The sequence below is a fragment of the Sinocyclocheilus rhinocerous genome, unplaced genomic scaffold (assembly GCF_001515625.1).
Source record: "Sinocyclocheilus rhinocerous isolate Xijiao unplaced genomic scaffold, SAMN03320098_v1.1 scaffold1364, whole genome shotgun sequence".
Lineage (NCBI taxonomy): Eukaryota > Metazoa > Chordata > Actinopteri > Cypriniformes > Cyprinidae > Sinocyclocheilus > Sinocyclocheilus rhinocerous.
In genome coordinates, this window is record NW_015627534.1 from 1,117,511 (window position 1) to 1,133,937 (window position 16,427).

General features: G+C 34.5%; 1 protein-coding gene across 1 annotated transcript in view; it reads left to right on the forward strand.

Annotated features, from left to right (window-relative positions):
• The first annotated feature begins 164 nt into the window (after positions 1-164).
• The window catches only part of LOC107728196 (terminal uridylyltransferase 4-like), a 21,350-nt gene continuing 5,087 nt past the window's right edge, over positions 165-16,427 (forward strand). The window contains exons 1-18 of the mRNA XM_016538297.1: positions 165-275; positions 409-528; positions 1,565-1,687; positions 1,805-1,982; positions 2,056-2,393; positions 3,640-3,852; positions 4,532-4,682; positions 5,838-5,924; positions 7,408-7,508; positions 8,325-8,382; positions 8,711-8,814; positions 10,373-10,462; positions 10,628-10,741; positions 11,099-11,176; positions 13,308-13,485; positions 15,136-15,183; positions 15,452-15,543; positions 15,866-15,981. Of these exons, the coding sequence (XP_016393783.1) occupies positions 427-528; positions 1,565-1,687; positions 1,805-1,982; positions 2,056-2,393; positions 3,640-3,852; positions 4,532-4,682; positions 5,838-5,924; positions 7,408-7,508; positions 8,325-8,382; positions 8,711-8,814; positions 10,373-10,462; positions 10,628-10,741; positions 11,099-11,176; positions 13,308-13,485; positions 15,136-15,183; positions 15,452-15,543; positions 15,866-15,981 (2,171 nt within the window). The 5' untranslated portion in view covers positions 165-275; positions 409-426. The remainder of the gene's footprint in view (positions 276-408; positions 529-1,564; positions 1,688-1,804; positions 1,983-2,055; positions 2,394-3,639; positions 3,853-4,531; positions 4,683-5,837; positions 5,925-7,407; positions 7,509-8,324; positions 8,383-8,710; positions 8,815-10,372; positions 10,463-10,627; positions 10,742-11,098; positions 11,177-13,307; positions 13,486-15,135; positions 15,184-15,451; positions 15,544-15,865; positions 15,982-16,427) is intronic.

The following is a 16,427-nucleotide window of genomic DNA, read 5'->3' on the forward strand; positions in this document are numbered from 1 at the left end:
ATTATCGATTTTTCTTTTATGCCAAAAATCATTAGGATATTAAGTAAAGATCATGTTCCATGAAGATATTTTGTACATTTCCTACCGTAAATATATCAAAACTTAATTTTTGATTAGTAATATGCATTGCTAAGAACTTCATTTGGACAACTTTAAAGTGCAAAGTCAGCGCAGGCAATGAAAGTGCATGCTTGACAACAGCATATTTGGCTGAGCTGGCGAATCTGGAACCACAACTCGTCCCGCTGGTCGTATGCTTTAGATACTGGGCTAAGGTGAGACTGCCATTTAATTCAGAAGATAGTATGTAGGGTAAAAAAAAACAATATTTGTCTCATTAGGGTTCCTTTATTTCTTAACATTCGTGATATTTGTGTGTGTGTGTGTGTGTGTGTGTGTGTGAATTAGATCTGTTGTGTGGACCAGATGGAAGAAGGTGGACTTCCATCCTACTGCTTTGCCCTCATGGTCATCAGCTTCCTGCAGCGATGCAAAGAACCCGTCTTACCGTCATACCTAGAATCTGTGGTGTGTGATTCAACATTAATGCAACAGTTGATAAAAGTTTATAGGGCCAATGCCTGATTATTGCATCTGGAACCTTATGAAGAGGTAACATGAGATAATGTGCAGTCAGATGGCCATTATAGCAAAACACAACCCTGACACAGTGATTAGGACCAAGACGCTAATGCAGGAATGAACACACTTACTACACATCTACTCGCCGAATCAGTGAATAAATATGAGAAAATTACATTTGAAGCTGAAATTAAATTGTAATTGTTACAGTTTAATGATCTGTACAATCATTAACAGAATACTGCAGTTGACCAATCACATGCAAGTATTTCAGAGAGCCTTGTAATAAACAACAATATGGGATTTACACCAATGAGAGGCAAAACTTGAAGGGATAGTTCACCCAAAAATGAAATTTGCTGATAATTCACTCACCCTCAGGCATCGAAGATTCGCTGAAACCGTGGTCCTTGGGGATTCATAAAGTGCAAGTCAGCAGCGACTGTCACTTTGAGAGTCAAAAAAGCATATCAGAGAACACAAAATTAATACCTGAGGCTCCTGACGATATATTGATGTCTTGTGAAGCGAAACGACCAGTCTGTGCAAGAAACTGCACATTATTTACAACATTATTACCTGTAATCCAGAGCTTGAATGAAGGGGTGAAATTAACGTTTTTATGGTTTCTCATTGTTGATTAAGACTAGTTTATTCACTTTATATGCTGTAGACGTGCAAAACATCCACGTTTCACATCATTAATGGGTGCTTTAATAATGTAATTGTGTAAATATACAGGTAATAATGTTGTAAATAATGTTCAGTTTCTTGCACCGACTGATCGTTTCGCTTCATAAGAACTCAATGTGTCATCAGGAGTATTCATTTTGTGTTGCCTGATATGCTTTTTTATTTTCAAAAGCTGCTGACTTAATAAAAATCTTCTTTACTGTTTTACTGAATAAAAAAAGTCACCTACATCTGAGTTAATTAACAGCAAATTTTAAGCTGCAGAGACTGATGTTGTGTTCTGTTTTAGGGTTTGCACGTGAGTAAACTGAAGAGTTTCTCCTTAACTGGGGTTGAAAAAGGACATGTGCTTTGGGTATATGATCAAACCTCAAGCGACTCGTCCCAAGATAAAGCTGTCAAGAAGGGAAAGGTGAGCCTCTTATTCCTGATCTGTACGTCACAGCGTTTGATTTGAAGACAACTTTGAGGTCGGGCCGAAAAATATTTGAACAAAATAACGAGTTGTGATTTGTGTTTTCTTCAATAGTGTCCGCTGGTTTTCAATGGCCGCAGTCCTTGTGTGCTGCTAGGGAAGCTGTGGATCGAGCTATTACGATATTATTCACTGGAATTTCAAATACCTGAGAAAGTCATTAGCGTGCGCACAAACGGTGACCTGTGGCGCGATCTGAAAGACTGGCCCAAAAAGAGGATTGCAATAGAAGGTGTGCATCGCATCATGTGAGCTAGTTATTTTTATATGTCTAGATATGAAACAGATCTTTGTTTTCTTCTCAGATCCATTCGCCGTCCAGAGGAACGTGGCCCGGATGTTGAATAGTCAGATGATGTTTGAGTATTTGGTGCATTGCCTCAAAACAACTTACAAGTACTTCGCTTCTCCTTCAAAAAGCCCAGCAGGGAAGGTCAGTTCAAGCAGTCAGTCTGGCAAATCTGTGAGAGCTGCGAACCATGTTGATTCAGTGAAGAGAAGCCCGAGAGTGGCAGCGGAGGGTTTGAACAGGTCTCGTGTGAGGTCCAGTCCGCAGAGCGCTGAAGAGCTGGAAGACTCGGACTGCGTGATTGAGCTGGAGCGAGACGAGGAGGAAGAAGCCGACTCTGACATAGAGACTGAGGTGTGCAATGAGCGGGAATGCATTGATCGTTAAAAAAACCCCAAAAAACTAATAAAAAGACAAAAGCACATAGCAAAACTACTGAAAACTAAACAAATTACAATTATTTGGTTTTCTGGAGGTTTTATCTAATACCATTAAAAATCATTTTTGTTAATTGAAAAAAAGCTGAAGTAATTTATATATATATATATATATATATACATAAATAAAATTGAAGTATCAAAATTACTAACACTGAAATAAATAAAAAAATAATAATACTAAATAGAAATATATATATAAAAAAACAGACAGACACAGACACACACACGCACACACACGCAGACACACACGCAGACACACACAGACACACACGCGCACAGACACAGACAGACAGACACACACACAGACAGACAGACAGACACACACACACACACACACACACACACACAGACAGACAGACACACACACATACACACAGACACACACAATAAAACCTAAACCAATTATTTGGTTTTCTTGAGGTTTTCTTTTTATTCCTCATGCAGTTGATTTTAGCCACATTTGAGATTAACAAATTATGGCTGTACAATTTCAGTACTATAAAATTCAACATTACTTTAACACATTTAAAATGTAATATGGGTGTAGTGTTGTTATTGTTAACTAAACCAGTTTTGTTAATTTAAATAAAGCTAAAGTAAAATAAAATTAGATTGAATATTAGAAGATTTATTTCACATTAGATGAAAAACTTAACTTGTCAACTAACTGAAATAAAATTGAAGCCAAAAATAAATTTAAAATAAAGTAATGCTACATAGAAATATTTAAAAAAGACAAAAGCACATTGCAAAATTACTAAAGCTTATAAATGAAAATGAAATATTCAAAATATTCAGAAATACTATAATAGTACATAAATAATAATAAAATAACACTTATTGGTTGGCAATATATATATTTTTTAATTGTCCATTTTGCATTATTTTACTGTTTTTGGACCTGAAAAAGGCCCTGAACAGTCCAGAAAAGTCAAGCAAAATTATAATAGTCAAGAAAAAATTGATTCCTCATGACATGATCCCCTTGAATTTTTTTTCATGCATGAGCTGCTTGGGTAAATTTGTCTTGTTTTAAGGAAGTTGGATGTTTTCCAGTTAAAATAATAAAATATTTGCCGTGTAATTTCAGCTAAATGGTCTTGTAAAATAGCGGAGAAAGAGTTAAAATAGACAGACAAATAACAAATGAACATTTATAGGGTGAAGATGAGGAAGATGAAGGGTCTGGATGTGATCATTGGGGCGATGAGATCTTCCCGTTCGAGCGGGAGATGAGTGATGATGGGGGGTCTGAGGAAGCATCGTCTGTCCTAAACAAACCCAAAGCCGAGCTTACCAAATCCGAATCTCCTCCGACGGCTCCTGAAGTCTTTCAGTATGTCTTCAGCAAGCGGTTCTTCAGTAATGGCAAGGTAAAAATGCTACTGAGCTTCAGTTTGCATGTCTGTGTGAATCCATCCAGTCATGCAATTAGTAAAAAGTAAAAGGTTTCATTGTTGCCAGATATTTAGATGCTCTTGTTGAGCAATTGTTGAGAAAGGTTCTTAAGTCGCTGGGGTATATTTGTAGCAATAGCCAACAATACATTGTATGGGTCAAAATTATTGATTTTTCTTTTATGCCAAAAATCATTAGGATATTAAGTAAAGATCATGTTCCATGAAGATATTTTGTAAATTTCCTACTGTAAATATATCAAAACTTAATTTTTGATTAGTAATATGCATCGCTAAGAACTTCATTTGGACAACTTTAAAATTGATTTTCTCAATATTTAGATTTTTTTGCACCCTCAGATTCCAGATTTTCAAATAGTTGTATCTCAGCCAAATATTGTCAACAAACCATACATTAATGGAAAACTTATTTATTCAGCTTTCAGATGATGCATAAATCTCAATTTCGAAAAATTGACCCTTATGACTGGTTTTGTGGTCCAGGGTCACAAATATAAAATAATTCTGTTGACATTTATTCATAATTTTGACATTTAATAACTTCCTGCATCAGCAATTCCAGCACATCTTCTCTCTGTCTAGTTTAGTTTAATGCGGGTCATAGTGACAGACTAACCTTCATTGTCTCTGTTAGTCCCCCGTTCTGATATGCAGCCTTTGTAAGAGCGATGGGCATTCGAAACAGGACTGTCCCGAGGACTTCAAACGAATGGAGCTTGAACCCCTTCCACTTATGACTCTAGACTTCCTCCAGATCCTCAGTGAAGTCTGTGAGCAATGCTACCGTAAGTACACCGTCAGTATATTGAGCAAAACACGATTTTTCAGGCATTCCTTTTTAGTTGTTATTTTTGTGAACTAAACCAGAGAATGAAGAATATCATGGATGTCTGTAGACATATGTATTATATTGTAATTAGGGTGATTACGTTTTGTAATCTAATGAATTACATGATGTACCGATTAATTAATTGAATCAATAATAAATCAAATAAATTTTGTAGCAATAGCCAAAAAAAAATTCTAATTTGTTGAGATAGTGAATTGGTGGGTTTTTGTTAAATGTGAGCCAAAATCATCACAATTAAAAGAACCAAAGACTTAAACTACTTCAGACTGTGTGCATTGAATTTATTTAATACACGAGTTTCGCAATTTGAGTTGAATTACTGAAATAAATGAACTTTTCCACAACATTCTAATTTATTGAGATGCACCTGTACATGCATGGTGATGTTTTTCTTCTTCTAATTGTTTAAGCAACTTTATTAATTATGGTTTATAAACATAATTTTAAACATTATGCGCTTTTTTTTTCAAAGATAGTCGTGTTATTTTATTATGCTTTGAAGAAACGTGCATAATATTTTGCGAGATGCGCCCTCTTGTGGCCTCAGGAGAGAAGCCAAACGCTTTTTTTCCCCCTAACTGAAATTATGCCTTTTAAATTCGAATATAATTAGAATTCTGATAATATTTAAGTAGAAAATTCTAATTTAGTTTTTCAGTCATTTTGACAGCCCTACCGGCGAACATGTAAGATGGAGTTTAGTGATTTCTCAAATAAAAGTGTAATACAGCCAGTCTGTTTTCTTTCACGCAGTCGTATGCGCGGTTGGCTACGACTAAATCAGCAAGCAAACCATGCAAGTTGACGTTCGCTTAATTTGTGCTTAATAATTTTAATGAAATGTAAATCGTGATCAATAATCATGATTATATTTTTGGGCAAAATAATCGCGATTAACCATTTATCAGTCCTATGGTGAAAAGTGCTATACAAATAAATTTGAACTGATCAATATAAATTTGACTTTGGTGCATTCATCTTTTCAATTTTTTGTTGTTGTTACTGTTTTTAACAAATGTTGAAATTTAGCTTGCACTTCATTTTTTGCATATAGTTTCAGTGATTCATAAAAATGGTTGTATTCATTTAGGTGACTTTGCACCAGATGATGTGGAGGTGAAAGTCAGAGAACATATTTTACAAGATTTCGAGACTTTCCTGAGATGCCAAGTGCCAGGTAAGTATGAAAAATGAATTCGGCAACACTTTACTTGAAGCCTTTATGCATTATAAAGGTATTCATAATGTAAGTTGTAATGCGTTATATCTTTTCATAATTAACTGTAACTAATGTTAAAATGCAGTATGAAATTGGAACATTTGTTTGTCATGTGTTTTAATGCATTATACTTTCTAAATGTGTAACAATGAATGAGATAAGTGGTTACAATTATTCATGAGATCATTTGATGCATTATAAGGTGAATTACAAGACATAATTAATACATCAAAACAGCTGTAATAATAATGCATTATGCATGAAGGCTTTAAATAGTGTTGTCAATTGTCATACACTGAAATATTTTTTCTTCTGCATTGCTGCATAACACCTTGTCCAGTGAAAATGCTGCACAAATCTGTTAATAACATATCTGCTCATTGTAATTCTGTCTATTGTGTATCGTCTATATTAATGTATTGTATTATATTGGATTTCAATTCTATCCACCTTTTTCCTACACCCCATGACACTTTGTGTGAATTATGGGAGTAACTTGTGTTAAACTGCGAGCAATCAGTCAAAGGTTCGCTCTATGAACGCAACAATAAGCTTTTTCAAAAATTATACAAATAAATTTGAACTGATCAATATAAATTTGACTTTGGTGCATTCATCTTTTCAATTTTTTGTTGTTGTTACTGTTTTTAACAAATGTTGAAATTTAGCTTGCACTTCATTTTTTGCATATAGTTTCAGTGATTCATAAAAATGGTTGTATTCATTTAGGTGACTTTGCACCAGATGATGTGGAGGTGAAAGTCAGAGAACATATTTTACAAGATTTCGAGACTTTCCTGAGATGCCAAGTGCCAGGTAAGTATGAAAAATGAATTCGGCAACACTTTACTTGAAGCCTTTATGCATTATAAAGGTATTCATAATGTAAGTTGTAATGCGTTATATCTTTTCATAATTAACTGTAACTAATGTTAAAATGCAGTATGATATTTGAATATTTGTTTGTCATGTGTTTTAATGCATTATACTTTCTAAATGTGTAACAATGAATAAGATAAGTGGTTACAATTATTCATGAGATCATTTGATGCATTATAAGGTGAATTACAAGACATAATAAATGCATCAAAACTGCTGTTATAATAATGCATTATACATGAAGGCTTTAAATAGTGTTGTCAATTGTCATACACTGAAATATTTTTTCTTCTGCATTGCTGCATAACACCTTGTCCAGTGAAAATGCTGCACAAATCTGTTAATAACATATCTGCTCATTGTAATTCTGTCTATTGTGTATCGTCTATATTAATGTATTGTATTATATTGGATTTCAATTCTATCCACCTTTTTCCTACACCCCATGACACTTTGTGTGAATTATGGGAGTAACTTGTGTTAAACTGCGAGCAATCAGTCAAAGGTTCGCTCTATGAACGCAACAATAAGCTTTTTCAAAAATGTGTATTTTTTTTAACAGGAGCCAAGTTGGTTTTGTTTGGCTCGTCCAAGAATGGGTTTGGCTTTAAACAGAGCGACTTGGACATCTGTATGACTCTAGAAGGCCAGGACACAGCAGAGGTACTGTGACTTATTTCTACAATTATACGAGGTCTTCATGACCAGTGTTGGGGAAATTACTTTTAAAAGTAATGCATTACAATATTGCGTTACTCCCTAAAAAAGTAACTAATTACACTACTTAGTTACTTTATATGGAAAGTAATGCGTTACATTACTTTTGCATTACTTTTGCGTTACTTTTTAAATCTGGGCTGGGCTTGTTTCTTTGTTTTTAATATAAAAAGTTCTATTTTTGGCAAACGTAAAAGCCCTATCACCCCAAATGTGAAATAATTTATCTAAAGTCATTTTTGCATATTAGTATGGGTGAATTGGATTTTTGCTTTTTGTTTTTAAAGAAAAGTAGGCACAAGTGGAAATAAATTTTGTTTTATTTATAAACAATCCTGAAAAATTGTAAATAGCAGTTTCTACAAAAATGTGAAGCAAACTGTTTTCAGCATTGATAATAATGAGAAATGTTTCTCGAGCAGCAAATCAGCATATTAGAATGATTTCTGAAGGATCGTGTGACACTGAAGACTGGAGTAAAGATGCTGAAAATTCAGCTTTGATCACAGGAATAAATTACATTTTAACAGATATTCACTTAGAAAAGAGTTATTTTAAAATGCAAAAATATTTCCCAATTTGACTGTTTTTACTGTATTTTTGATCAAATAAATGCAGCTTTGGTGAGCAAATAAGACCTGTTTTAAAAAACATGACAAAATCTTACCCAGCCAGATGAACGGACTGTAAAACTATATTTAAGCTCGTTTTAGACCCTGTTTGCACCTGTGTTTTGCATTGATTGCGTGGCTCCTCTCTCAGGGTTTGGACTCCATGGCTGTTATCGAGAGTTTGGCTAAAGCGCTGCGGAAACACCACAGTAAGCTCTCCGTCTCAGTGTTTGAGAGTCATTCTGAAACTGTCTGTTGTTTACTCTACTGAAGAGGGATTCAGTGCTCATGAATGAAATTGAGCATTATTATGGAGTTTTGAGACTTTTAGGAAGGAAAAGACTGTATTGTTTCTACACTGTCGTCTCTCCGTACCTCTAATCTTCTGAATGGTTAATGAAATGACAAAGAGCCCGTCTGTACGCTTCAGGCAACCTCCATTTACTCTAAATGTGTGTTGTTCAAATAAATCAGTGGTTTTGTTTTACACCCCATCTCTCTCTACCTCTGCCATGTCTATTTATCCATTCATTTTAGGCCTGAGAAACATCCTACCTATTACTACCGCAAAAGTCCCAATTGTGAAGTTTTACCACACCAAAACTGGACTAGAGGGAGATATAAGCTTGTACAATACACTGGTGAGAGAATAAACCCGACACAACATTATTAAATGGACGTTAAGGCCAATAAGTATCGCAGTTGTTTATTGCGCTGATATTTCATAAGAAGAGAGCCCTCATGTGGCTTCTGTAAAAATGATAACATTGTTGATCTTGGACAGTTCCTTTCTTATCGCAAACGTTTAAACTTCAATATTTCGGCATAAGACAAGTACTCTGCTTGTTTGGATTCCTTCATGCCCCTTCGTTCATAAAATCTCTCTTTTTTTTTTATTACAAATTTTAATTTGGTCGGACATCTCGTCATTAAATAGCCACTGCAGCATCTAAAGCTTGATTTTTGAAATGTAAATAAATTGCTTTTGTGATTTAGATTTGTTCATTATTTCATAATTTAGCTCTTGACGTGTGCTTGCATACTAAAATAAATTCCTTTATTTATGCTAGTTATTGCCCACTTCTGCTCTCTAAAGATAACGTTTTTCACACGCACCACATTTGTTAATTTCATGCCTATTAATTCAGTAAATTTACGAGAGTCATTTTATATTACCGTATCATATTATGTCTTTCAGATAGATTTTGTTTGTGTTTTTGTTGCTCTCAATCTGCTCCAGATATCAAACTTGAATGTTAGGTATTGCAAGAAGTCAGAAGTGACTGTCTGTGTTCATCAATCAAGTCAAATCAAGTATTTATATGTAGATCACATTAAAGTCAACTTAAGATCGTTACTTCTAACTAGCATTAAAAGCAGGACTGGCAAAAATGATTGATATCCCCCAAAAATCAATTTAATAGAGGCTTCAGTTTTGGGATCGGTGATCGAGGCTTTCATTTGTATTGCTTAGTGAAAAGATGTCATCAAACAAATATTTAAAATATTAAATATTTAATACATTGTCTTGTTTCAAAGTTAATTTGGAGAATTATTGTTAAAATGTATTTAGGATCACAAATTTCGATGTTAGATGCAATTATTTGTGCTAAATTACAGAAACGTGAGCAGTTAATTAGAATTAATCGAAGTTAAAGGGGTCATATGACGTTGCTAAAAAAGAACATTATTTTGTGTATTTGGTGTAATGAAATGTTTATACAGTTTAAGGTTAAAAAAAAACATTCTTTTCCACATACTGTACATTATTGTTTCTCCTCTATGCCCCGCCTTTCTGAAACGTGTCGATTTTTACAAAGCTCATCGGTCTGAAAAGCGAGGTGTGCTCTGATTGGCCAGCTATCCAGTGCGTTGTGATTGAACCAAATGTTTGGAGAAATCAATTCTATTTTAGTTTTAGGTTTTTATACAGTTATACTTTTTTTAAATTTTTTTTTTTACATTTACTAAATATTTTTCATGTAATATATTTTTAAATGAAAACCAATGATATTTATTACATATTACAGTGGGTGCTTAGTATAATAACAAGGTACTAACCTTAAACCTCACTTTAAACCCATATTAAGTCCAAGTAGTTAACTTATATTTCTCACTAGCTTCTGATGTAAGTCTGCTGTAAGTGCACATACTGTCAAATAAAGAGCAACCGAGATTTTTCCGTTTGATTTTCCTCAGGCTTTGCACAACACGCAGTTACTGGCATCATACGCTGCGATTGACGCTCGGGTGAAGATCCTCTGCTACGTCATGAAAGTGTTCGCTAAAGTAAGTTCGACACATTCATTAAATATCGTAGAGATGGTACACATCAGTGGCTGCGCTTGAAGCTAGTTTGAGAAAGAAAGTTGCTTTCGGAGGAAAGCTTCTGCATTGGGTTGAATGAGATGCATCACAGATTTCTGATGTGGAGAGCGATGATTGTGTTTTCAGGTCTGTGATATTGGCGACGCGTCCCGTGGGAGTCTGTCTTCATATGCCTACACCCTGATGGTGCTGTACTTCCTTCAACAAAGAAGCCCGCCTGTTATCCCAGTTCTCCAAGAGGTGACTTTCTGGACCATTATAGCTTTCTTAATGAATAAATTATTTAAATGCAAGGTTACAACTCTTACAACACTTAATGCAGTACTTTAACCATTAATGTACAAGCACATGTGAACAACAAAAATCCATTCCTACGTTTATTCCTTTAATGTAATTTAGAAGTGCATCAATCCATAAAAAGATATTTCCATAATCCTGATATATTTCAGCATAAGTAATAAAAGGTAAAAATGTGAATAAAGGTTAAAATGGAACATTTATGATTATTTATTATAAGTCATGTTGTCTAGATTCTTCTATATTGTATTAAGTACATCCTAAACGACTGTATTTTGTATTTTGTGTATGTTTTTGTAGATGTATGTTGGGGAGAAGAAGCCTGTAGTTCTTGTCGATGGCTGGGATGTTCATTTCTTTAGTGATCTGAAGAACTTGGTGAGTGAGATTATTTTAATAGAATAGCTAATTGTAATTTTAAAGTGTTATAGTGGGATTTTTAGATATGTTTTAACCCTCTGGTGCTCTTCGGTCACTTTTGAACGAAAAATTTTCAGTTTTTAATTTTTTTAAATCACATCTTCATCGGAATGGTACGAAACTTGGTGACTTTTATGGCATTTGGAATGTGAACACACAAAAAATGAGGGCATGATTTAAGTGGTCGTAAAAAAAAAAAAATAGACACACTTGTGATCTTTGGTCAAAAATGACCGACAATCGGAAATCGACAAAAATCTACAATGTACAATCTACAAATTTGACACAATGCAGAAAAAAAGTACACGGCAATGACGGGGTGAAACTCTAAAACAGCAAGAGTGCAAAACCAACACATCCACTCACACACACAAGCATACACACACACACCTATGAACTGGTGTGACTGTAACACAGCAAATATGTAAAATAAAAGCAATAATTCAACTACAATGCAGTAAAAAAGTGTACAGCAAGGAAGGGGTTACACTAAAACATCTAGAGTGCAAAACAGACACACTCCCTCAAACACTCACTCACACACACACACACACACACACACACACAATTATACACACTCAAATGAACTGGTATGGCTATAACCATATAGCCAAAACGAGTCCGAAAACTGAAATAAGAGGTTGAAATCAGATCAGACCCAGAAGGATAAAACATTTCTGTTCATTTTTGTTACATTTTTATAGAATTGTAATGTTTTGTGTAACAAAATGCTTTCTCTGTGTTCAGGTTTGACTGTAGTAATAATAATTCAAAAACTGACGCTTCAAATCAACATTTCAAACCAAAAAAAAAATCTAAACCTTTAGAAAAAGTTGTCTTTGAGAATGTCTAAATATATATCCAAACCCACAACTTAATAAAAATAAGTATTTATGTCTAAAAACAATTAGAGAATTTATAGGCCTTTTATGTAGAGCTACTGTATATAGGAATCTAGTGGCTAAACCATGGAATTGCATTTGTTTTTCTTATTTTACCCCCACCAGATGGCACTAATCTGGCTTCTAAAATGGGATTTTAAAGGCATTGACTCCATTTTAACATGAAATACTGCATTCATTGAAAAGTAATATAAAAATATATTTAAATTTTTTTTTTATTATTTTCAATGGGCAGAAATTCATTATAATTATTGCATAAATATTAATTAGTGCCATGAAATCACTAATACACACATCGATACGGTCAAAAGTCACTTTTGACCGTAAAGATCACAAGTGTGACTACCAAATGAGGAGCACCAGAGGGTAAAAATAATGTGTTTGTTTGCTTAAAGTCATCCTGTGTGTGGAAGTGAATCTGAACTGGAGTTTGGCTCCTATATCAGTTTTATTATCCCAAATTATGCTTTTGTAAAAAAACAACAAACAAACTTTACATACTTTAACAGACTAGTGTAATAACTTTGCTTGTGCAATCTTCTAATCCAACTCTTTTACACCTTTTGCAACCCTACAGAAGTCTTCAAAAGTCCTCAAAGTCTTTGATTTTTAGTGTGCATTTCTAGTCAAGTCTCTTTTGCTCACCAAAAATCAAAAATACAAAAAAACAGCGATAATGTGAAATATTATTACAATTTAGAAAAGCTGTTTTCTAGTGTATTAATTCCTCCAGTCTTCAGTGTCACATGATCCTTCAGAAATCAGTCTAAGATGCTGATTTGCTGCTCGAGAAACATTTCTGATTAATACAAAATATTATTGTTTTACTGTATTTTTTAATAAAAAAATGCAACCTTAGTGAGAATTAGAGACTTCTTTCAAAAGCATTAGAAAAATCATAATTATTGCAATTTTTATGAGTAGAATAAGTGCACTACTGTAAAAGTGATTTTATTAATAGTGGGATGAGTCAAAGTTTTACTTTGAACCCACAATATTTCTGTAAGGCCAGAGGAATGTAGTGCGTTTCATCCATGGTCAAATTTAGTTCAAAAGGGGTCAGACAGTCATAAAGCATCCAGTGGAAACAGGTTTTTTCTTTTTTTTTTTTCAAATGTGTTTTATATGTGTGCCTTGAACTTGTGGTTTAATAGCCAATAAGTCTGGGATTGTTGTTGATTCCTCAGCATAAATACTGGCCGGGGTACAAGAAGAATAAGGAGTCGGTGGGGCAGCTGTGGTTTGGGCTGCTGCAGTTTTACACCGAGACGTTTGACTTCAAGGAGACTGTCGTCTGCATCCGCAGGATAGAGCCTCTCACCACCTTCAAGAAGCAGTGGACCTCCAAACACCTCGCCATCGAGGGTAAGAGCAAACTACTGAGTGCTGAAATATCAGACGAAGAACCTATGGATATGCAGCAATAACCTGTTACACTCTCAGAAAAAAAGGTACAAAATCTGTCAGTGGGTCGGTACCTTTTCAAAAGGTACACTTAAAGTACCTAAATAGCCCATATTAGTACCTTTTGAAAAGGTACCGCCCCAGTGACAGATTTTGTACCTTTTTTTCTGAGAGTGAACATGTACACTTTCAGAAATGTAGGTACAAAAGCTGTCACTGGGGCGGTACCTTTTCAAAAGGTACACTTTTGTACCTATTAGGTTCTAATATGTACACTTAAAGGTACACTTTTGTACCTATTAGGTTCTAATATGTACACTTTGGGTGTTTTCACACCTGGCCCGTTGTTTCGGAACCTGGCGCGTTTCCCCCCTTAGCTCGTACTAAAATGGACCCTTTAGGTACAAATATATGTGACCCTGGACCACAAAACCAGTCATAAGGGTCAATTTCTCGAAATTGAGATTTATACATCATCTGAAAGTTGAATAAATAAGCTTTCCATTGATGTATGGTTTGTTAGGATAGGACTATTTGGCCGAGATACAACTATTGTGCAAAAAAATCTAAATATTGAGAAAATCATCTTTAAAGTTGTCCAAATGAAGTTCTTAGCAATGCATATTACTAATCAAAAATTAAGTTTTGATATATTTATGGTAGGAAATTTACAAAATATCTTCAAGGAACATGATCTTTACTTAATATCCTAATGATTTTTGGCATAAAAGAAAAATTTATAATTTTGACCCATACAATGTATTTTTGGCTATTGCTACAAATATACCCCAGCGACTTAAGACTGCTTTTGTGCTCCAGGCTCACATATGTACCTTTTCAAAAGGTAATTTACAGTATTTGTTTCTCATGGGCATGTAAGGTAACTTCGGTATTTACAAGAGCTAGTCAGCGATTTTTATTGCTGTCCAAGTCCAGAAAGTGTTTTTTTTTACCTACTTCAACCGAATTACCTCCTGTTTTGTGACAAACACCAAGAACGTGTGGTAATTTATGTGCTGTCCGAATCCACATCTCTTGAGTCTGCAAGAAGAGATCGATCTAAAAGTCATTTTGTAAGTCCTTTTTGACCATTGTGGACCTGTACGGTAACTGTTGCTCTTCACAGTAATGTGCATGCATTTTAAATGCGAAAAAAATATTATTACTGAAATGCTGGAAACTGTTTACAGGAATAATATTACGTCACCGCTCCACTACAGTGAGTGAGAGCTGTTAAGAAGAAAAAGAGAATAAAATCACAAACTTTTTAGAAATGGGACATTATTATAGTATGCAATAGAATTTGTATTGCATTTCAAATATTTTATTTTTTATTGCATTTTACTTCATTATTTATTATACACATTTATATAAATTAGGGCTTGCACATTTAATCATTTTACTAGTCAGTAGCCAGAATTTCCACATTTGTAAAATATGCTTCATTTTGATAAAATGCAAGAGAGAAAACCACAAAAAATAACACATTTTGTACATATATTATGACATAATTAAAGTAGCAGCAATGTAGTGCATTACTTTTAAAACTGACGTTCCTCAGCGCTGTATGTGTTGCAAGATCGTAGTTGTTAATTTGTGTGTTTCTTTCAGATCCCTTTGATTTGAGTCATAATCTTGGAGCTGGTCTCTCACGGAGAAGTATGGCATGCTTTTGTTTTGCTTTATTAAAGTTTATATTCAGATGTATAAACCTTCAGCCACCGTATTCAGATGAAGCACCTGTGTTTAGCTGCTGTTATCCATCAATTAAACCATTTCAGATTAATACCTGCATGAGCAAGTTTTTTGTGTTCTAAGCGCATTTATAAATATATAGTTGTTGACTGTTGTGACTCATCCCAGGCTTTTTGAAAACGACCCTTGTCTTGATATGCATGCATGTTTTCTTCCGTGTGGCTGTTTGCAGTGGCGAGCTTCATCATGAAGGCCTTCATCAACGCCCGCAGAGTTTTCGGCGCCCCCGTCAGAGACTTCCCACCAGAGTATCCCAACAAAATGGTTTGTGTCCTTTATCTTGACCATGTAAATTCTGGGTCACACTTTAGTTTGGGGACCAAACAACATTTTTGCCTCAACAAACTCCTAATTTGCTGCTTATTAATAGTTAGTAAGGTAGTTGTTAAGTTTAGGTAAGGGATCTAAAATATGCTCATGCAGAATAAGACATTAATATGTGCTTTATAAGCACTAATAAACAACCAATATGATAGTAATATGCATGCTAATAAGCAACTGCAATTGGTCCCTAAACTAAAGTGTTACCAAATTCTGTAAAACGGCTCACAAGTCATTGTGCTTAATGTCTCTCTTGTGTTTGCAGGAGTATTTTTTTGACCCAGAGGTGCTGACAGAGGGCAAGCTTGCACCCAATGACCGCTGCTGCCGGATTTGTGGGAAGATTGGGCATTTTATGAAAGACTGTCCAATGCGAAAGAGGTATTGTTGTAGAATATCTTTTTTTAACCTTTAATCTTTATAGAAGGTGAAGTTCTTGTTCAACACTGTATTTACATTTGGAACATGCTTTTCTGCATTTCCTGCTGTAATAATCCATAAAGAGCATGCACTACTGTTTAAAAGTTTGGGATCAGTAAGATTTTTATTATAGAAATGAATACTTTTATTCAGCAAGGACGCTTTCAGTTGATCAAAAGTGAGAGCAAAGACATTTAAATTGTTAAAAAATATTTTGATTCAAATAAATGCTGTTCTTTTGAACTCTCTATTCGTCAAGGAATCGTGGAAGAAAATATATATGTGACCCTGGACCGCAAAACCAGTCTTTAAGTGTCAATTTTGTGAAATTGAGATGTATACATCATCTGAAAGCTGAATAAATAAGCTTTCCATTGATGTATGGTTTGTTAGGATAGGACAATATT